The sequence below is a fragment of the Chiloscyllium punctatum genome, chromosome 26 (genome assembly GCF_047496795.1).
Source record: "Chiloscyllium punctatum isolate Juve2018m chromosome 26, sChiPun1.3, whole genome shotgun sequence".
In the NCBI taxonomy this organism is placed as follows: domain Eukaryota; kingdom Metazoa; phylum Chordata; class Chondrichthyes; order Orectolobiformes; family Hemiscylliidae; genus Chiloscyllium; species Chiloscyllium punctatum.
Genome location: NC_092764.1, coordinates 6,458,955 through 6,477,452, shown reverse-complemented (window position 1 = coordinate 6,477,452; position 18,498 = coordinate 6,458,955). Strand labels below are relative to the sequence as shown.

Here is an 18,498-nt window from a genome sequence, read left to right as displayed (position 1 = left end):
AAAGATGGTTGATTCTTAAACAAATGTACATGCGATGTGAATTTACCTGAATTGCAGGTCAAGTGCTTTTTGGTAAAATAAGTAAATATGGCTAAAACTGATTCACTGGAACCATAGTGGTGGTTATTTCTATTGGATAATACTAGTCTGGGAATATGTGGTCATGAATAAAATGACCTTCATATCTTTTGCAGAGACCATTCACTGATAAAAGAATGATGTAGCCACAAGCAAAATTTCTCCAATATTAATTTTAAACAAATGATAGCATTTAAGAACTATTCAGACCAACATTCGACAAAGGGCACAGTGGGCTGAAGGCCCTTTTTCCATGCTGTTTAGAACTAAGTCTATGACAGATCTGCACAGTAGAGGAAGAACTGGATGTTTGTTATGATTTGGCTAAGTTTCAGTCAGATTCTAGTCACAAATGAATCAATCAAGTTCTAAAGCATCTTTACTCACACAAGTAAGTTGTGGTATAACCATTCCATCTGTTGACAATGTCTTGTTCTTAGAAGGCAACGTAGCCCAGATGGCCACATACATATGATATACACAGACTGAGTATAGTGGAGGTAGTGGAGATCTAGGGTTTATAATTAGATTTGTTACATGCTACATCTGGTCAAATATAACAATTCCAAAATGAAGTGGCCACTAATTTACAACGTAATTGCTCATTCAACATGGTTCAATTGAATGCCAGTAATGTCAAGGCATCACCAGGAGCTGCTTTAAAGAAACACTGTACCTTACAAATTTCAAAAAATCAATAGGAAGGAGCCTTGGTTTAGGTATTTTGATCAATTTGCACTACTGAGGTAGGGACACTACCACTGAGCCAGCAAAGAGCCTGATCCTTTGGTCATCTTTGACATGGAATAGTGGAAAAGAAGCCAGAAACAGACTGACAACATGGCGAAAGGGGTTCCCAGACGTGTGTGGAACTGAAGTTAAGCTGCATCTTTAATACATACTGTCCAATTATTTTGGTCAGCTGCCAAAGCAACATGATCAGTTCAAGAGTCACTTTTCAAGCAAACACCTCTGCAAACCTCTGGAAATAGGTAGCACAGGGACCAAGGTTTGATTCCAGCCTCAGGCAATTGTACACAGAGTTTGCACATGCTCTCTGTGGATGTCCTCTGGGTGCTCCAGTTTCCTCCCACAGATCAAAGTGTGAAGGTTAGGTGGATTGGTCCTGATAAATTGCTCCATAACGTGCAGGGATATGCAGAATAGGTGGGTTTGCCATTGGAAATGCAGGCATAAAGGTATTGGGTAATCAGTGGGTCTGGGCAGGATGTTCTTCAGACGGACAGTGTGGACTCAGTGGAGTGAATGGCCTACTTCCACACTTAGGGATTCAATGGTTTTAACTGTTTTATTAAATGAAAGGATTTTTCAGACAGGGAACCAAGGTATTTCTGATTTCAGAGTTAGGGAAGCCAGTTATTGAGTGGAAATCTGGAGTCTACTCATTTATTCCCCTGAGGCCATTCCCCAAGTTGACATATATGCACACAGCCACATTATTGTCATGCTGTGATGTCATTGGTTGAAGTGCGGCACCATTATACTCTGGGGTGAAACCAGCAAAGTTGGAAAAACAGTTTATTTCTGCAACATAATTATGTTTTCTAGATGAAGAATGCAGAGCCTTTGCAACCAGCCAGCAAATCACAGAAGCCCTACAGCGTAGAACAGGCCATTTGGCCCAACAAGTCCACACTGACCCTCCGAAGAGTAACCAAACCAGATCCATTCCCCTACCTTTTACTCTACATTTATCTCTGACTAACGCATCTAAACCTACACATCCCTGAACGCATGAGCAATGCAGCACAGTCATTTCACCCAATCTGCACATCTTTGGATTTAGACTGTGGGAGGAAACCCACACAAACACAGGAAGAAGGTGCAAACTCCACACAGACAGTCGCCTGAGGCTGGAATTGAACCTGGGTCCTTTACACTGTGAAGCAGCAGTGCTAACCACTGAGCCACTGTACCACCAAGTGACATTTGCTTTGGTTCAGTTTTGGACCAAGATCTCAGAAACCCAAAAGCCCTCAGCATCAACCAGCTCCAAAATCCAAAAATGTTAATCAAGTTTACAGGTCCTCAAAGGTAATGGCCGTGATAAAGGCTTGAGAGCTTTAGGTCTGGTCTTCAGCATGTTTTGATCTCAAGGACTGAAGCAGGGTATATTGTAAGTTTCCATAGATGTTTGAAAAAAATTACTTTATTTATACCTTCTGAGGATATGAGCCCACAAACTCCCTGGAATTTAATTTCACAATTTGCCACAGTAGGACTTCAACCTCCACATTGATGCACTACCACAACTACCAGCCTGACCCATGCCCTCGTGGCAACGAAGCTCAACCTCCAGCAAGCATCATGAAACAAGTAATACAGCATCATAAAACTGAAAACAATTGTATCTTTGAGAACATAAACTCATCCATTTGCAAAGTTCAGTGCATTTGATCTATCAAAGATCTTCTGAGAGTGTAGGTAGAGGGTAGAGCAGTGAGTAACAGCATTTCCTAATGCACTGGGCCTATCTTTCTCTGCACCATGTCAAAACAAGACAGGACCATATCAAGATCCTCCAGAACATTTCCAGCTGTCACCTTTCTTTGTTGTTTTAGCTGTCATTCTCTAAAGTACAAATCAAATTTAATCCAAAGCAAAAAAAAACTTTTCACCTTTCTGGAGACTACTTTCCAGAATTTCAGAAGTAACCCATCTAACCAGGTTAGCAAAACCAATCATTGCAACCGAGATAATAATATCAAAAACTGGACCTTATCACAAGCTGTACACGCACACCAAGTCATGAATGGAAAGAACAGCTCCAAATCAGCACTAGATGTGTCTAGCCTTGAATAGTTCTTGCAGAATGCACCTGAGCTAGAAGGCAGTATGGTAACATTTTCTCCAGTGCATCCCACCCAACTCAAAGCAACACAGGGAAACTAAGTGAACTGAACTTATTATTCCACATCAATAATAAAAAAACCATACTCACATTTCTGTTCCAGTTCCCTCATTTCTTCAGGTGGGACTTTCAGTTTGTCGATGTGCTCCTGCAATACACTGGCCCATTTCTGCAAAGAATCCATGATAGTCCAAGGCCTGGCCATGTCTGCCACAAAGACCGCTAATGTGTTGTTTAAGTTGTCTGCAGAAACTGCAAACTTAAGAAGGCCTTTGTGATACAGCTCACCATCTAGAATCCATACATTACATCGTGTGTGATCTGTGGAGAGAAACACAGTTAGGATTACCCATACAGATTAAAACACAGGAGCTAGTCAGCCTGGAAAGCTCAACCTTTAGACTATAGACAAAATGCATTGTTATTACAAAAAAAATTGAGCAATATCACAATATTTGGTCACATGTTCAATACATTGGTGAATCAGATTATGGCACTAAATCACTGTTACTGGATCAAAATTTGGCAATTCTATTCCTAACAGCACTGCCACTGTCCCGACACTACACGGTCTGCAGTGCTTCAAGATGCAGCTCACCACAATCTCCTCTAAGGCAATTAAGGATACACAAGAAACACTGATCTAGCCAGTGACACCCACACCAAGGAATAATAAAGGATTTTACAACAATTCAGTTGTTACCTGGTCATCATTACTATCCCCGGGTGTCATGGTAGGATTTGAGCTGATATCTCAAGACGAGACACCTCTGGGCCTGCTTGTTAAGTTAAACATCACCCCACCATTCCCAACCAAAACTCAACAGTGAAACAAAGTTTGTGAGATCTCTGGTATTCCATCCTATTCCTTATTCAACTGTAAATCCTACACAAATATTTTACATATCTCTGAGATGATTAAAAAGGGAGTAATAGTGAATATATTTCCTTTCTTGAAAAAGTCCAGAACATTTAAAATTAGAGCCAGGTGTTCAGGAGTGATGTCAGGACGCTCATATTCATTCAAGAAATGTGGAAGAATGGAACACTCTATCCAAACATCTGTTGAAACTGGAGGTTGGGGGTGGGGTCAATTAAACCATTCAAAATGGAGAAATTTAGCTTTTTGTTAGACAAGGCATCAGGATGAGTTAAAATTAAAATATCAGCCAAGATCTAATCTAATAATGCAAGAGGCTAAGTATCAACCAAAACCTCCATGCACATTTTTAAACATTGACAAATAAATAATAACGTGTGCATGCACACACAGTATTGGTAATAATTTATTAGCTTGAATTAAGTTTTTTTAAACATAAAAGATTAAGGTGAAATGTGGCAAGGGCAGTAAAGTGCAGGTAAGGTTAAAGATCAGCCATATTAACAGGATCATATGACCTAATCCTGTCACTGCATATGTTTTTTAACGCTGGTTCCCACCTATTCAGGGTGTCACTGGCTCGTTTGCAGGACTGCTGGGGAATTAATTCCTGAAGAAGCTGAGAAAAGATGCAACTGTGAAGGAAAACAGTGGGTAGCAACATATGGGTCCTAGAAAAGACTTTGTTATAGGGATATCCCTCTAAATTCTCTGAGAGTTAACAGCAATGCTAACTGCATTCGCAGATGAAATACAGTGAATTTTCTGAGGGGAAAGTATACAACCAGGGCATCACCTGCTCATATTACAACCATTGACGTGAAGACAATAGCCTGAGGGGAAGGACGGAACCACCACATCCAGGGAGGTGAAACATGCTGCATATGGGTGTTACCAAAGTCTTAATGCTTGAATTCTCTTGTTAGTGATCAGAAATGCTAACTGCAACAAATTCAAGCTTTAAGTATTGGAATCAAGCATCTCAAAATGAATTCTCACCATTATGTACACTTCTTTTAAAAAAAAGCAGAATACAGATTTCAATCTTAGTCAGCACTAAGGCTGATACAGGGTCTGCATTGGATCAACACCATAAAACCACATTCAATGGCATAGCTAGATTCTGCTCCAATCTGGAACGTTTACAAGTTGACAGATGCTTACTGGCAAATGCCAGAGGGACTAAGGTGGCCACTCCCTACTTTAGCCTGGGCAGAGAGTATCAATTTGCTATTCCAATTTAAAAGATATCATAACTGCGTCAGGTAACCATTTTACACAAATGGAAATGACTCAGTGTAAACTATGGACGAACATACTCACTCTCAACATAAATCCATATGCAGCCATCAAACGCTGTTCTCAAGACAGATCTGATCTTGAATCTGGGATGTTCATTACTAACTGGCTGATTTTTAATCCCTGACTTTTTATTTTTATTGCTCCACCATGAGCAGCATAGTCTTTAGCAGCTGAAGCTAAGCTCTAGAATGGCCTCCCTGAACTGCTCTCCTCCTCCTCCACCTCAACTTCCTTTTCATGGTCCTTAAAAAACCTACTGCTTTGAAGGAGCTTTTGACAAACTTTCCCTAATGCCTGATGTGGTTCAGTGTTGAAATTTGGTTTGATGATACTCCTGTGAAACTTCTTATGGCATTCAGCACAAACAGGGGAGATTCTGGTAATGTCACTTTAGTCAAGATGAGAAATCTGAGTGACGGCACACCGAGGTATCATCAACAACAAAATACAAAACATGCTGTTGAGTAAACCGTTCCAATAAAAATACCATTTGACACAATGACGACGGTGGAGAGGGAAACCATTAAATCTGTGAGGCTTCATTTCATTCCCTATATTCCTCACCAAAAAAAGCAAAGAATCCTACCATTTGGCAACCCAAATCTGATTTGTATTGAAATGAATTGCAGAGCTTTATCAGCACAGAAACAGGCTATTAAGTACACATGGATGCAAGACAAAACAATATTTCAAAATCTACCAGCTACTTTCAAAAGGTAAATTTGAACACAACATACTTAACATGATTGTGTTCTCCTACATTGAGCTTCAAGTGATGAAGTTCGTCTATCATTCAAGTACTGAGTCACCATTGCAGTTTATACATAAGTTGCAAAAGGAATGCTCTCCTACCAACAATTCCAGAAAGAAAGAAATACAAACATTTGAAGAGGTTTATGAGTTGCCTTAAGTCTTTTCATACTGCCACGTTCTACAGCCTGTTTGAGGGTTAATAGCCAGACATGAAGGAATGCCTGAACTTCCTATTATCCACCAACTCACTGACATGATTTCTATCCCATGCATTCCATTACACAAGTGTGGGAAGGGTAATTTGATATATTGCAGTGGCTGGTTTAGAATAGATACAGACTTCACACGGAGACATGGAATTCAAGTCAGATAAACAGACAAACAACTCGCATATACTGAAATCACAAGCTTATAAAAAGAGAAACAAAGATTTCTTCCACATCTCCTACCCCAAAAGAAGCTGTTAGCATAACTTATGTCTTCACTACCCTTTCACAAACCAATTCCAAACAGTTTGGAATACTGGCCAGTCCAGGAACATATCAGACTTTCAAAAGAATTTTTTGACTCAATATTACTCGTAGATTTCACTTTTACCAGTGTGCGTCTGCATTTTCTTGTCCGTAGTCATGATCCAATTTAAAATTGTGCCTTCTTAACCCTCAGATTTCCAGCTTTCAAAATCTATCCAGTGATCCTTCTCTATCCCTTCGAAGGGAGAATGCATCCTTGACGCCTCTCTGATCAGAGTTTAACACTAAACATTTACAATGACTGTTTTCTAAAATACTTTTTTCACATAAAAGTGACTGCAGATGGTAGAAAGTTAGGTAGATAGTTAGGTAGATCTTAATCCTTGAAGGCAGAGTAGATAAAACTAGTGTATTATGTAGCACCTGAATCAGACATACTAAAAAGATACAGCTCCGAAATAAACTACTTGACGCAAGCTGGATTGACAGCACGTACATTGCACTGGCACTTTGCAGCTATTGGGTTAGATTGCTTGTTTTGAATGGGGAGAGGTGATTGTCAGTCCTGATTCTGACAACTTATTGCATTTTGTAATTTCAAACTAATGAAATTATATATTTACATATCTGCTCAGAATGCAATGGTTCCGATCAACAGCATGCAAAACAATTGCTGCTGCCAACTCCAACTCTACAATTGCTCCCATTCTGGCATCTTACACCTTCACAACTTCCTTTGCCTGCGATTGGTGGCTGTGGTTTCAGCTGTCCAAGTCCTCCGTTCTGGAACTGATAAAAAACTTTTCACTTGGGCCGGTTCAGTGCCTAGCACTGCTGCCTCACAATGTCAGGGACCCAGGTTTGATGCACATTCTCCCACTGTCTGCATGGATTTTACTGGGTTTCCTCCCACAGTCCAAAAAATGTGGTTAGGTGGACTGGCCGTGCCAAATAGCCTCGTAGTGTCCATGGACCTAGAGGCTAGGTGCTATGGTAAATACAAGGTTACAGGGTTAGGATGCAGGCTGTATTTGGGTGGGATGCTCTTCGCAAGTTCATTGCAGACTTGATGAGCTGAATGGCCTCCTTCCACACTGTAAGAGCTCTGATTCGTCTCTCCTCCTAAGTCACCCCTAAAGGCTACATCTTTTGACCACACTTTGGTTCACTGATGTGAGTTGCCAGATTGATCTTTTAAACAGTCAAACAACCCAGAGCACATCACAAGTTCAATTTGACATCCAGGTTCAATCAACAGTTTCTATCAGACTGCTGGGGGCAACCATCAACCAGAAACAAACAATCTAGCCACACAAATTATTCAGCATGTCAGAGGCCAGGAATCCTGAACCAAGTTACTCACCTCTTGAATCCCCAAAGCATGTCTGCCATTCACAAAGCACAAGAGTGTGATAGAATAATGCCCATTTTCATGATTGAGTGTAACTCCAACAACACCTGAGAAGCTCAACACCATCCAGGACAAAGCAACCAGCTTATTTGGCACCATATTCACAAGTATTCACTCCCTCCAACAGGAACATTCAGTAGCAGTAGTGTACTACCTACAAGATGCACTGCAGAAATTCACCAAAGCTTCTTCAAAGTGCTTTTCAAACCCACAACTGCTACAAGAACAAAAGCAGCAAATACATAGGAACATCTCTGCCTGCAAGTTTCTCTCCAACCATTCACAATTGTGACTTGGGAACATAACATATTCCTGGAACTGCCTAATAGCACATTGGTTTATCTACACCAAAATACAGTGGTTTAAGGTGGTAGCTCACCAAATTCTCAAGGGTAAGTAGGAATGGGTAATAAATGCTGGCAAAGGAAGCAAGGAACAAAGGAAAAGTTTATACATTCGCAGTTACCTAGATAAGAATGATCGAAAACAAAATAAAAAGCCACAGCAGTAAGGTATGGTTCCAGGAAATAGAAAAGGACAAAAAAAAAGCTCAAAGGAGATCAGAGTGCAGGAATGATCACCATTGGTAAGATGTATTAAAAGCTCCTGACATTCACATTTTTTAAATGATTCGCGTTAGCAGGACGAATGACACCGCAGTGTATGCAATTTGCCTCAGACTCAGTTAAAGAAAAGGACATCGCCAAGGATGTTGCAATATAATTTTCATAGCAAAGATTCATAAATCCCATTTAACATGCAGAAAGGAGCCACAGAAGAAATTAATTAGAAGGAAAAATATTGTAGAAATTTCACTTTCTGACTGGAGAAATATTCCTGAGGCATCTAGATAGTAAAAAGCAAACTTCACCCAAAATATTAAAACACACTGGAGTGGCATAGTAGATAATGGTAAGTTTAGGATTGATGTTAGAATATAATTCTTCACAGAATAGTTGAATCACTAACTAAACTTTCAGATAGAATGAGGAAAGAAAAACCCTGGAATTTAATAAAATTTAATTGTTACAATAAGGAAAGATATTCACAAGAGTAAATTATGATTGCCCTCTCCATTTATAAAAAAAGGCTTTTGATAACAAACCAAAAACAGAATTTCACTTTGAGCCATTGGGAACCAGCAGCTGTAGTTCCCCAGATACTAATTTTTGAAGGCAACTAGCCCTTTGTCCTAAATTGTTCATCCAATTTTATTTTCTGTAGCCTGGAACCCTCCTGGAGTCTGGTTTCCCTGTACCACATGTTCCATTCTGTGCTGGATTGGAGTCCTGTCTGACCACTGTTGATTATTCCAACCCACAAAGTGCAAGGGATGTCGAAGTGCCATTCAGCATCCAGCCAGCACCATGCAGCTGACATCAAAGACTGCACAAGTTGGTTGAACCAAAACAGTCCATCATAAGCTGCAAGATGATTGCAATACATAAACACACTACCATCATGAGGGCGCACTACAACTATATAACCGCATGTAGAAGACATGCCATTCTACAAATAAAGATATAGTAGAACTTTACCAGGAGATAGCTTAATCCCCTACTTTATAAGATTCCTAAATAGCACTTAAGCAATGAATGAATTCAACATGATAACAATCTACGGATGCTTTGTAGTCCGTAGACTTTTCATTCGTGTTAATTAAGCAGACCCGCAAATTTATATTTGTACAGCAAAGTATCTTTAACTGTATTTTTTTCACTTTACACATTTTAATGTTAGAAACTATGTTATTTATCGTTTCTTGTTTTATTTGCATTCTCATCACAATTCAACACCTGCTACCATGACAATTTTTCAGTAAACCAATTATCATCCAGATATGTAAGTTTTGTGACCAGAGGAGAACGTTGGGTTAAGTCACTTTTCATGACCACATTCAATATTACAAAGAGAATTAAAATATTCTATTCTGCTGTTTCCAAACTTTAAGCACTAACAGATTGATAGTGCCACACAGCAGGAATTTTATTGTTAAATTAGGTTTCCCTCATGATGGACAGAATTAAACTCCCAAATATATAAACACCAAGTGAAATAGCTCAAAGCATTTCCAGCATGTGCTATGTGGATCAGAAGGGAGCATGTAGCCTGTGTCTTCAATCCTTCATTGTTGCATCTTAATGTACATCTGTCAGCATTACATTAATTATTGCTCAACTAGAATCTATTTTTCATTAGACAAACTTCAAGAGCAACATCTTTCAGAAAGCTATTTTAGGGAGCATAAGAAACAATTCAATACCTATACGTTTGAGAGAATTATGTTTAAGCAACTTACAGAACACTTGACTATTTCCTAAGAGTGCTTGCAGGTTATGGTAAGAATGTCTGATTTTTCTTTCATCTAAATTTGTTCATAGTTTGTAGCTGACACTTAACCTGAAAGCTACAGGTCAATGTCCAGATGCTATCCTTCAAAAAGGATAAGATCTTATATGCCTGATCTGATGAATAAAGATCACACATCATGACTGATATACAAGTTTCAATATCCTGGACAACACTTGCCTCAAAAATAATATCAAAAAATTCCAATTAATCAATCCATTGCTAGACACCAACCAACTCTTGTCAGGGTGTCAAAGTGTATTGGTGAAAGGATATTATTAATTTAAATGTTTATCAATAAATAAAGTCTCTTTCACACATGGACATGACAATATTAGACAGTATTTAATTATGCATGTAAAAGAACATACACCTAAAAGAGGAGCAATAATATGACAAAATACTGAAGCCAATTTAAAACTGTATTGAGCACTGTATATCAGCACTGTTTCAACTCAATATTATTGCAGTTTCTCAAACCTACAATGCTTTACTTTTGTTAAGTGGATAAGTCCACCATACTATTGGAGCACTTTCCCAGATATCTGCACTTTAAAACACACAAGGCCAAAGATGACAAAAGTTCAAGATACGAAAGGGAAAATGCATAGTAAATCATTATATTTAAAGAAACAGCTATAAACAGAATGGAAGATGAAAGGGTGAAAATCCAGATAGACAACTCAATCTGTAAATCAATCTAGCAAATATTCTGAAGAACGTAAGAAATGACAACACGTGTAAGCAATTCAGCCTCTCAAGCTTGTCTCACCATTCTGTAAGATCATGGCTGACCTGCCTCAACTCCTCATACTCTTCAGAACCTCAATATTTCAAAAATCTAGCTACCTCCTCTAAATAGTTTGTGATCATGCACCGTGGGCAACATGGTGGCACAGTGGTTAGCACTGCTGCCTCACAGCGCCAGAGACCCAGGTTCAATTCCCGCCTCAGGCGACTGACTGTGTGGAGTTTGCACGTTCTCCCACTGTCTGCGTGGGTTTCCTCCGGGTGCTCCGGTTTCCTCCCACAGGCCAAAGATGTGCAGGTCAGGTGAATTGGCCATGCTAAATTGCCCGTAGTGTTAGGTAAGGGGTAAATGTAGGGGTATGGGTGGGTTACTCTTCGGCGGGTCGGTGTGGCCCCCGAAGGGCCTGTTTCCACACTGTAATGTAATCTAACCTAATCTAAAAAAAACTGTGGGGTAAAAAATTTCAGATATTTCCCATGTTCTGGAAAAGATATTCCTTAGCATCTTTCTCAACATCTAAAGCAGAAATTGCTGGACAAACTCAGGTTTGGCAGCAACTGTGGACAGAGAATGACAGTTAACGCTTTGAGTCCAATGACCCTTCTTCTGAGGCAGTCAATTCTAGTGACATTTTATAAATTCCTACTTTGGAAATAGATCCAGTCTGCTTCAACGTTAGAGTACAGACAGACTTTAACCTCACCTTTAATGCATTGTCTGAGCTAGGATGTCACTTTTTTTCTGAAAGAACCTTAAGTTATCTCAGGAATGTGACTTGAAAGAAGTTCTGCGATTTACACATTAATCAATCGAAACCTGCATTCCCATTCTAAGTGATTAAGACTTAACAGCAATGTTGATGACACTGATCTTTTGCTATAAATCCTATTCCTATGATCCTGCCCCACAAACTAGTTGATGAAGGAGCAGCACTAAAGAAGCTTGTACCTCCCAATAAACCTGTTGGACTATAACTACGTTGCGTGATTTTTAACTAGAGATGTACTCGAAGTTCCATAAGCTACAGGGTAAGAGCTAAAAGGTGGAGTTTGGCTGCATGGGTCAAGTGGCCCACTTGAGTCCTTACATTTTCCACAAACAGGTCTTAGCCTAAGTTTTGGATGACTTGAAATTTACAAAGGGTACAATATGAGAGAGGAATGTTGGAAAAGTCAAGTCTGAAGCTAATGACAGCACGGATGAGAGCTTCAGAAGCAAACAGTCTGAGGCAGGGGCAACATTGGGTAACATCAAAAAATGGAAATATGTAATGCTCATATGGAATAGGCAGTTGGAGCTCATCTCAGGGTTAAACATGGTGCAAGGATTATGAAAAGCCTGGTTCAGTCAGACTGCTGGGTGAAGGAACCAAGAGAGTCGAAATGGCGCAGCTTTGGTGTTCCCAATGTGTAGTTGCTAAACATTCCTGCTCAACCAGTATTGGACGTCAGACAAGAATTCAGACAATTTAGACAGTGGAGAGGTGGTGAAAGATAACTGTGACTTGGAGCTGTGCATTGTTAGCGTCTACACAAACCCAAACATGTTTTTGGATGCTGTTGCCAAAGTGTGGCATGCAGCAAGAAAAAGGATGACATAAAAGCAAGATGCTCAAAGGATACCTGTTATGACATGGGTTAAACCCCTCTGCTAATGTAAACCCGACACACAGAAGCTCACCTCGCGCCATAATCTGTTACATTTTGAGGCAAAGAATTATCCCAGATTTCATTATTTAAACTAAAAATTAACAAATTTATTCTAAGTGAAAAAGAGAACGTTAACTATTTACAACTCCTTTCTTTTAAATCCATCATTTACCTCCCACTCCATAATACTGGCCCAATTAAAAAAAAACCCAATTAAGATTTACAAAAAAAAAATTACGTTTCAAATCGACCTTCCTCCCGTGGACCTTCGGTCTTCTGCTGCACAATCTGACTTATGGACAGGTACCTTTCAAAGAGCTATTTGGCTAGCAGTCTGTACTTGTTGGTACTTGGCAGCTTTCCCTCTCACTATTCAAAATATCTGATTTTATACCCCAAAACATCGGATCATTTCATTGGGTTTGATGTCATCAAAACAATAAATTCAAATTTGATTGGATTTTGGTATCTGGGACATAATTTAAACTGATGGACCAAATTGAAATTTGTTTTTGTTCCATTGCAACACAATGCCAGCTATTTGTTTCAACTAAGTATTACATTTTTACTTTGTCCAGTAATGTGCGCTTTTGGTCAGTACTTGCTAGCTTCCTTTGTCTTAAAAGATACAGTACACACCTACACCTTCATAAACACACCAGGCTAAGTGTCCAACAGCTTAAAAGCAACTTTTAATATATAAACCCTGTCTCGAGTCAGTAAAAGTAGTTTTGCAGGCAACAGCGATCAGAGAATTGTAATGAAACTAGCATTCAGTAATTGTTCAGATCAAACTCTCTCTTGCCCTTTATTTAAGAATTGGAATTTAAACTATGTCTTTAAAAAATTGCATCTATTGGTAACCATATTAATAAACCATCCCAAAGTACTTCAAAAGGAACAATCATCAAACCTACATTCAGACAAATAAATGAGGACAATCCAAACAGGAGGCCAAAGATTTTAGGAGGTTTAAAAGATTATCTTCCTGGAAAAAGAGGTAGAGGGGCAGAAAATCTGGGTTGGGGCAGCACAGGGACAATTCCAGTGCTCCAAGTGTCAGCATCTGAAGGCACAGCTGCTAAGCGTGAACTAATAAGAAGCGGAGACATATAAGAGGCTAAAACTGAAGGGAGCATGGGATGGTTGGAAGGCAAAAGGACTACAAGAGATGAAAGTGATAGGGTCAAAGTCATAGAAGTCTGCTCCAAGTCCTCGAAAGAACCATCCACCTTGTTCCTCGTCTCAGCCAGCAAATTCATCCTTTTTAAGCATTCAGTCAATTTCACTTTCAAAGTTATCACTGAATCTGCATCCACCACCCCTTCCATGTACAGCATTCCAGCTCATAACTCGCCACATGAAACCCTTTCCTCATGTTGCTTCTGGTGCTTTTACCAATCGTATCGCCTGGTTACTGACCCTCTGTCACTGAAAACAGCTGTGCCACACTTACTCGTTCAAAACTCAAGATTTGCTCTCAAATCTCCACTCAAGTTTCCAGAGTCTTTGTATGCAGTCCAGTAGCAGTTAATCAATCTCCAGTGCACACTCAAAGGCCTGAGATTCTTGTGAAAACGCAAGGCCCAGAACTGGACACCAGACTCCAGCTGAGGCAGGGGTAGATTTCTTTCTAAAATGTTCAGCCAGTTTTCTTGACCCATACTCCTCAACTAAAGTGAATATCTTTAAAGAGCCTTTCATCTCATCCTGTCACTCCAAAAAAAAATTGCCCATATATACACTCAGGAAATGAATTCTTAAGTACAGGCTGACAGGTAATGACAGGTCACTGTATACTACACCAAATAGTACTATTTACAGCAATTTTAAAAAGAATGCAGGAACAGAGGTACCTACAGGTGGAATTACCCAAATCTTTGAAGTAGGCAAGATAAGCTGAATATGGACATTAAACTTTAAATTAATATGACTAACTAGGAATGAGTTTGATCCTAAGATCTGAAGGCATTTCAGAGGTATGATCAGAAATAAATGGACACCCAGTCAAAGGAAGAGGCATTAAGAGGTGTATCCATAAACATGGGAAAGATTAATTTGAAGGATGAGCATAGAAGGTGGGAAGCAGTGATGGTGTGTGGTTGAAGGCAACGGTCAAGGGGTTTATGGTGCTGCAAGTCAGAATGGCAGGGCTTATGCCTTGAAGTGGTCTAGGCAAAAGAGAATTTTACATTAGGGTGCTGAGAGATCAGGAGCCAACGAACATGAATGTGAACAGGGCAGGATGTAGGGCCAGAGTTTCAGATGAGCTGAACTTTAGAACATGCACTGGCTGAGAAGTCCTCAGGACAGTACAGGAATAGTTGAATCTGCAGGTGACTAAAGAATGGTTGAAGCCTTGAAACATGAGCTTAAGTGCACGATGTTGTGTAAATCAATATAGGCTGCCTTTGTAGCAGAGAGGATATGAAGTCCAAAGCTCAGTTTTATTGGCAAGAATGAAACAACCTTTCACATTCAGCTCAGCCACTCAGACAGCGAATACCTCAATCTCACCCAAAAACCAGAACACTTAAAGCAGAACACTTATCAGTAATACACATTCAAGCTAAATTATATATGGAAGTCCTGTACTCGTTATCTATTGATTATATTCTAACTTGATCCTTACTGTGGGTGTCCATATGTCAATCCCCAAACTCAATTATGTCCCAGTTTATCTCCTGGCTCTTTAGCATGTATATCATTTAAGCAGTCATGAATGAATTAAAATGTACTGAAATACAATACTGCAAAGAACTTTAGACGGCACCTACAAACAAAACTCTAGTACACAGTTCCACAATAACTGCACCATAGGGACATGGAACACACGGCCTGCAACATTATAGTCTCGCCAACTTTAAGGGCATTTAAATGGTCATTGGACAGGCATGTGGATGAGAATGGAACAGTGAAGGTTAGATGGGTTTCAAGTTAGTTCCACAGGTTGGCACAACATCGAGGGCCGAAGGGCCTGTCCTGCGGTGTAATGTTCTATGTTCTATCTCTCATAACCAGGTTTGTGGAAATGACTAGTGAAGCCAACTAGATTGTCTGAACAAAATGAACAGCAAAAGGCCTAGAACAGCTTTCCAATCAGCATTATTTTGAGGCAACATCACAGCGCTCTTACTTTCACAAATTATACATTTTATAATAATTTTGAATTATTTCTTCCCCACCGAGGGAATGATTCTTACTGTTGTCTAGTTCCACCATCAGCAAGTTTCCAGATTTTCAGGATGTAATTGTGTTAGATATGATCTCATGAACAAACCCAAACCTGCCCTCATTACTGCCAAATACAAACAACTTTCCATTAACCAACAAGAATATTATTTAATGGGAGCACTTGAACTGTTAAAATCATCTCAGTGGGAATCAAATCTTTCACTTTTTTCATCTTGATAGACTTGTGTAACAATGCATGGTGAGCAATTCAGAGACCCAGAACATTTATAGAAAACAATTCACCATCCAGCGCTCTGTCACACAATTTAATATTATTAATCTTAGCAATGACACAATCTTAAGTTTTCACAACAAACGGTGGCACTGAAAAGATGCTCTCACTTGATACAGGTAAGTAGTCAAAAACAGAATTCCACTTAAAACAGTAAAAAAAAGGGAAAATAACAAAACTCTCATAACACAACATGCAGATATCATTCTGGATTTCACATTGCTTTGTACCCATTTCAGACACATTCCAAACGTAACCATCTGCAATGAAAAACATCAACTTGCACACACCACTTTCTTTGTCACTTCAAAACAAAAGTTTATCTGACACAGTTCAAAACAAATTCAATTGGTTGGTTGATCATTGCTTCAGTTATAGTCAAATCACACATTTTCTAGCTCTATCTCTGAAACACACAAACTTCAGATTTTCAAGATATTCCAAGTGGCTTAGCAAGTGTATCTCAACAGTTTACATCTCAGGAATGCCTGGGTTTACTCAGAATTCCTGTAGTATAGAAGTAGGCCATTAGGACCATCACGTCCAGACCAACCTTCTGAAGAGCATCCCACCAAGATTCACCCCCTATCCCATTCCTGTAACCAGGCATTTCCCATGGCTAATCCACCTAACCTACACATTCCTAGATTTATGGACAATTTAGCACAGCCAACCCACCTAACCTGCATTGAGTGTAGGGTGCTGGAAAAGCACACAGGTCAGGCAGTATCCAAGGAGCAGGAGAATCAATGTTTCAGCCATAAGCCCTTCAACAGGAATCATGTCTGAAATATCGATTCTCCTGCTCCTCGGATGCTGCCTGACCTGCTGTGCTTTTCCAGCACCACACTCTTGACTCTGATCTCCAGCTTCTGCAGTCCTCACTCTCCTAACCTGCATGCCTTTGGACTGTGGAAGGACACTGCAGCACCCAATGGAATCCCATGCAGACACGGGTAGAATGTGCAAATTCCGCACAGTCACCAGATGGTAGAACCAAACCCAAATCCCTGCTGCTGTAAGGCAGCACTCAGCCACCATGCCATCCTAAGGTCCACCTACAGGTCAGTTTGGTTTTTGCCACTTGAAGGCAATATTTGTTGAGCCACAAAAGGTGGGCAGGCGGGGAGATAGGATTGATGCAGAGAAGTGAGAGAAGCCATTTTGATTAGAGTTTCCCAATAGTGACTTGCATAAAAAAAACTAAACACCTTTCAACCACCAGATCAGCTCATATTTCAGCATTTAAACTCACTTCACTGGGTGAAAATAAAAAAAAGGAAATAACAAGAATAAAATTAAATGTGGTAGAATGACATCACACACCAGATCAAATTCTGCTGTGATGTGCTTCTAACCCAATCCCTCATATAACACAGCAGCACTTGACACACAGACACACAATCATCATGCTGTTTTTAACAGATGACTCACTGACCATCTCTGTCTTCATCATGTATATTTAGGTACAAATACTCCAATCCCCTCCCTTTCTTGTAGTGCTCTGCACCCTGGAGTTTGGCCATAAGTGTTGTCTTGCCTGAGCCATCTTCACCTACAGAGAGAGTTAGCATTCATTAGCAGTCATTGAAAGGCAATAGCTGCATTACAGAAACAATAAAAACAACTGCAGGAACAGCAAAAACAGCAGGCTGATACAAATAGCCCTGCCCAATACACAAGGCACAATGTTTCAAGAAAATCATATTGGAGTCTGCTTCTCTCTCCACTGAAGCGGCTAGATCTGAGTTTTTACAGCATTCATTTTTAATTACAGAAGGCAGTGATTACATATTTCAAAAAAGTCTGCTTTAATTACACATACAGCACAGAAATTATGCTTTTAAAGAAAAGCTAGTTTAAGAGACACCAACGCATCATGTAACATCATTTGTTCCTCACTACAAAACATTTGCATTTATTACAGAAATGGAGACAACTGCTTGACATTGTGACAGCACAAAATACCTTCAGACCCATAGAGCAGAAGCTTTGATGTTTAGCACATTGCAATTATTTCACATTATTCCATTTGACACAGGCTTACCTAATACAAGGATATTTTTCCCAGTGGGTAATTTGGATCGAGAGCGGGTGGACACTTCACTCAGGATAGATGTCCTGCAGACGTAGAATAGATATCAGGTGAAAATAGACTTATTGTAAATCAACGTGGTTAAAGATGTGATGACACAAATCTGGAGCAGATGGGACTTGAACCTGTGCTCCTTACTTAGAGATTGGGGCATTACCACTGCACCAAACAGCCCTTTAGGAAGGGGGGGGGTGGAAATAGTTCATTTAATTCAGGTCACCAGCAACCCCAGTTTCATTAACTCTTTTCCTGGGCCCTACAGTCTACACCTCGCTGCTTCGAGAATGCCTACTCGTTTGACTAAGCTTTTGGGACATCAATGAACAAGGCTCAGAGTTAAGTTTGCTTTCTGATGTCCCTGTGGAGGGTTTTCCCTTCAGAGGGTGGGGAAGAGGAGGGGAAAGACATGGCATTGTATA

General features: G+C 39.8%; 1 protein-coding gene across 1 annotated transcript in view; it reads right to left on the bottom strand.

Moving 5' to 3' along the window:
• Window positions 1-18,498, bottom strand: part of dync1li2 (dynein, cytoplasmic 1, light intermediate chain 2) — an 83,435-nt gene that overhangs the window by 64,491 nt on the left and 446 nt on the right. The window contains exons 2-4 of the mRNA XM_072595820.1: window positions 18,032-18,105; window positions 17,423-17,539; window positions 3,041-3,271 (exon numbers count right to left, since the gene is read on the bottom strand). Of these exons, the coding sequence (XP_072451921.1) occupies window positions 3,041-3,271; window positions 17,423-17,539; window positions 18,032-18,105 (422 nt within the window). The remainder of the gene's footprint in view (window positions 1-3,040; window positions 3,272-17,422; window positions 17,540-18,031; window positions 18,106-18,498) is intronic.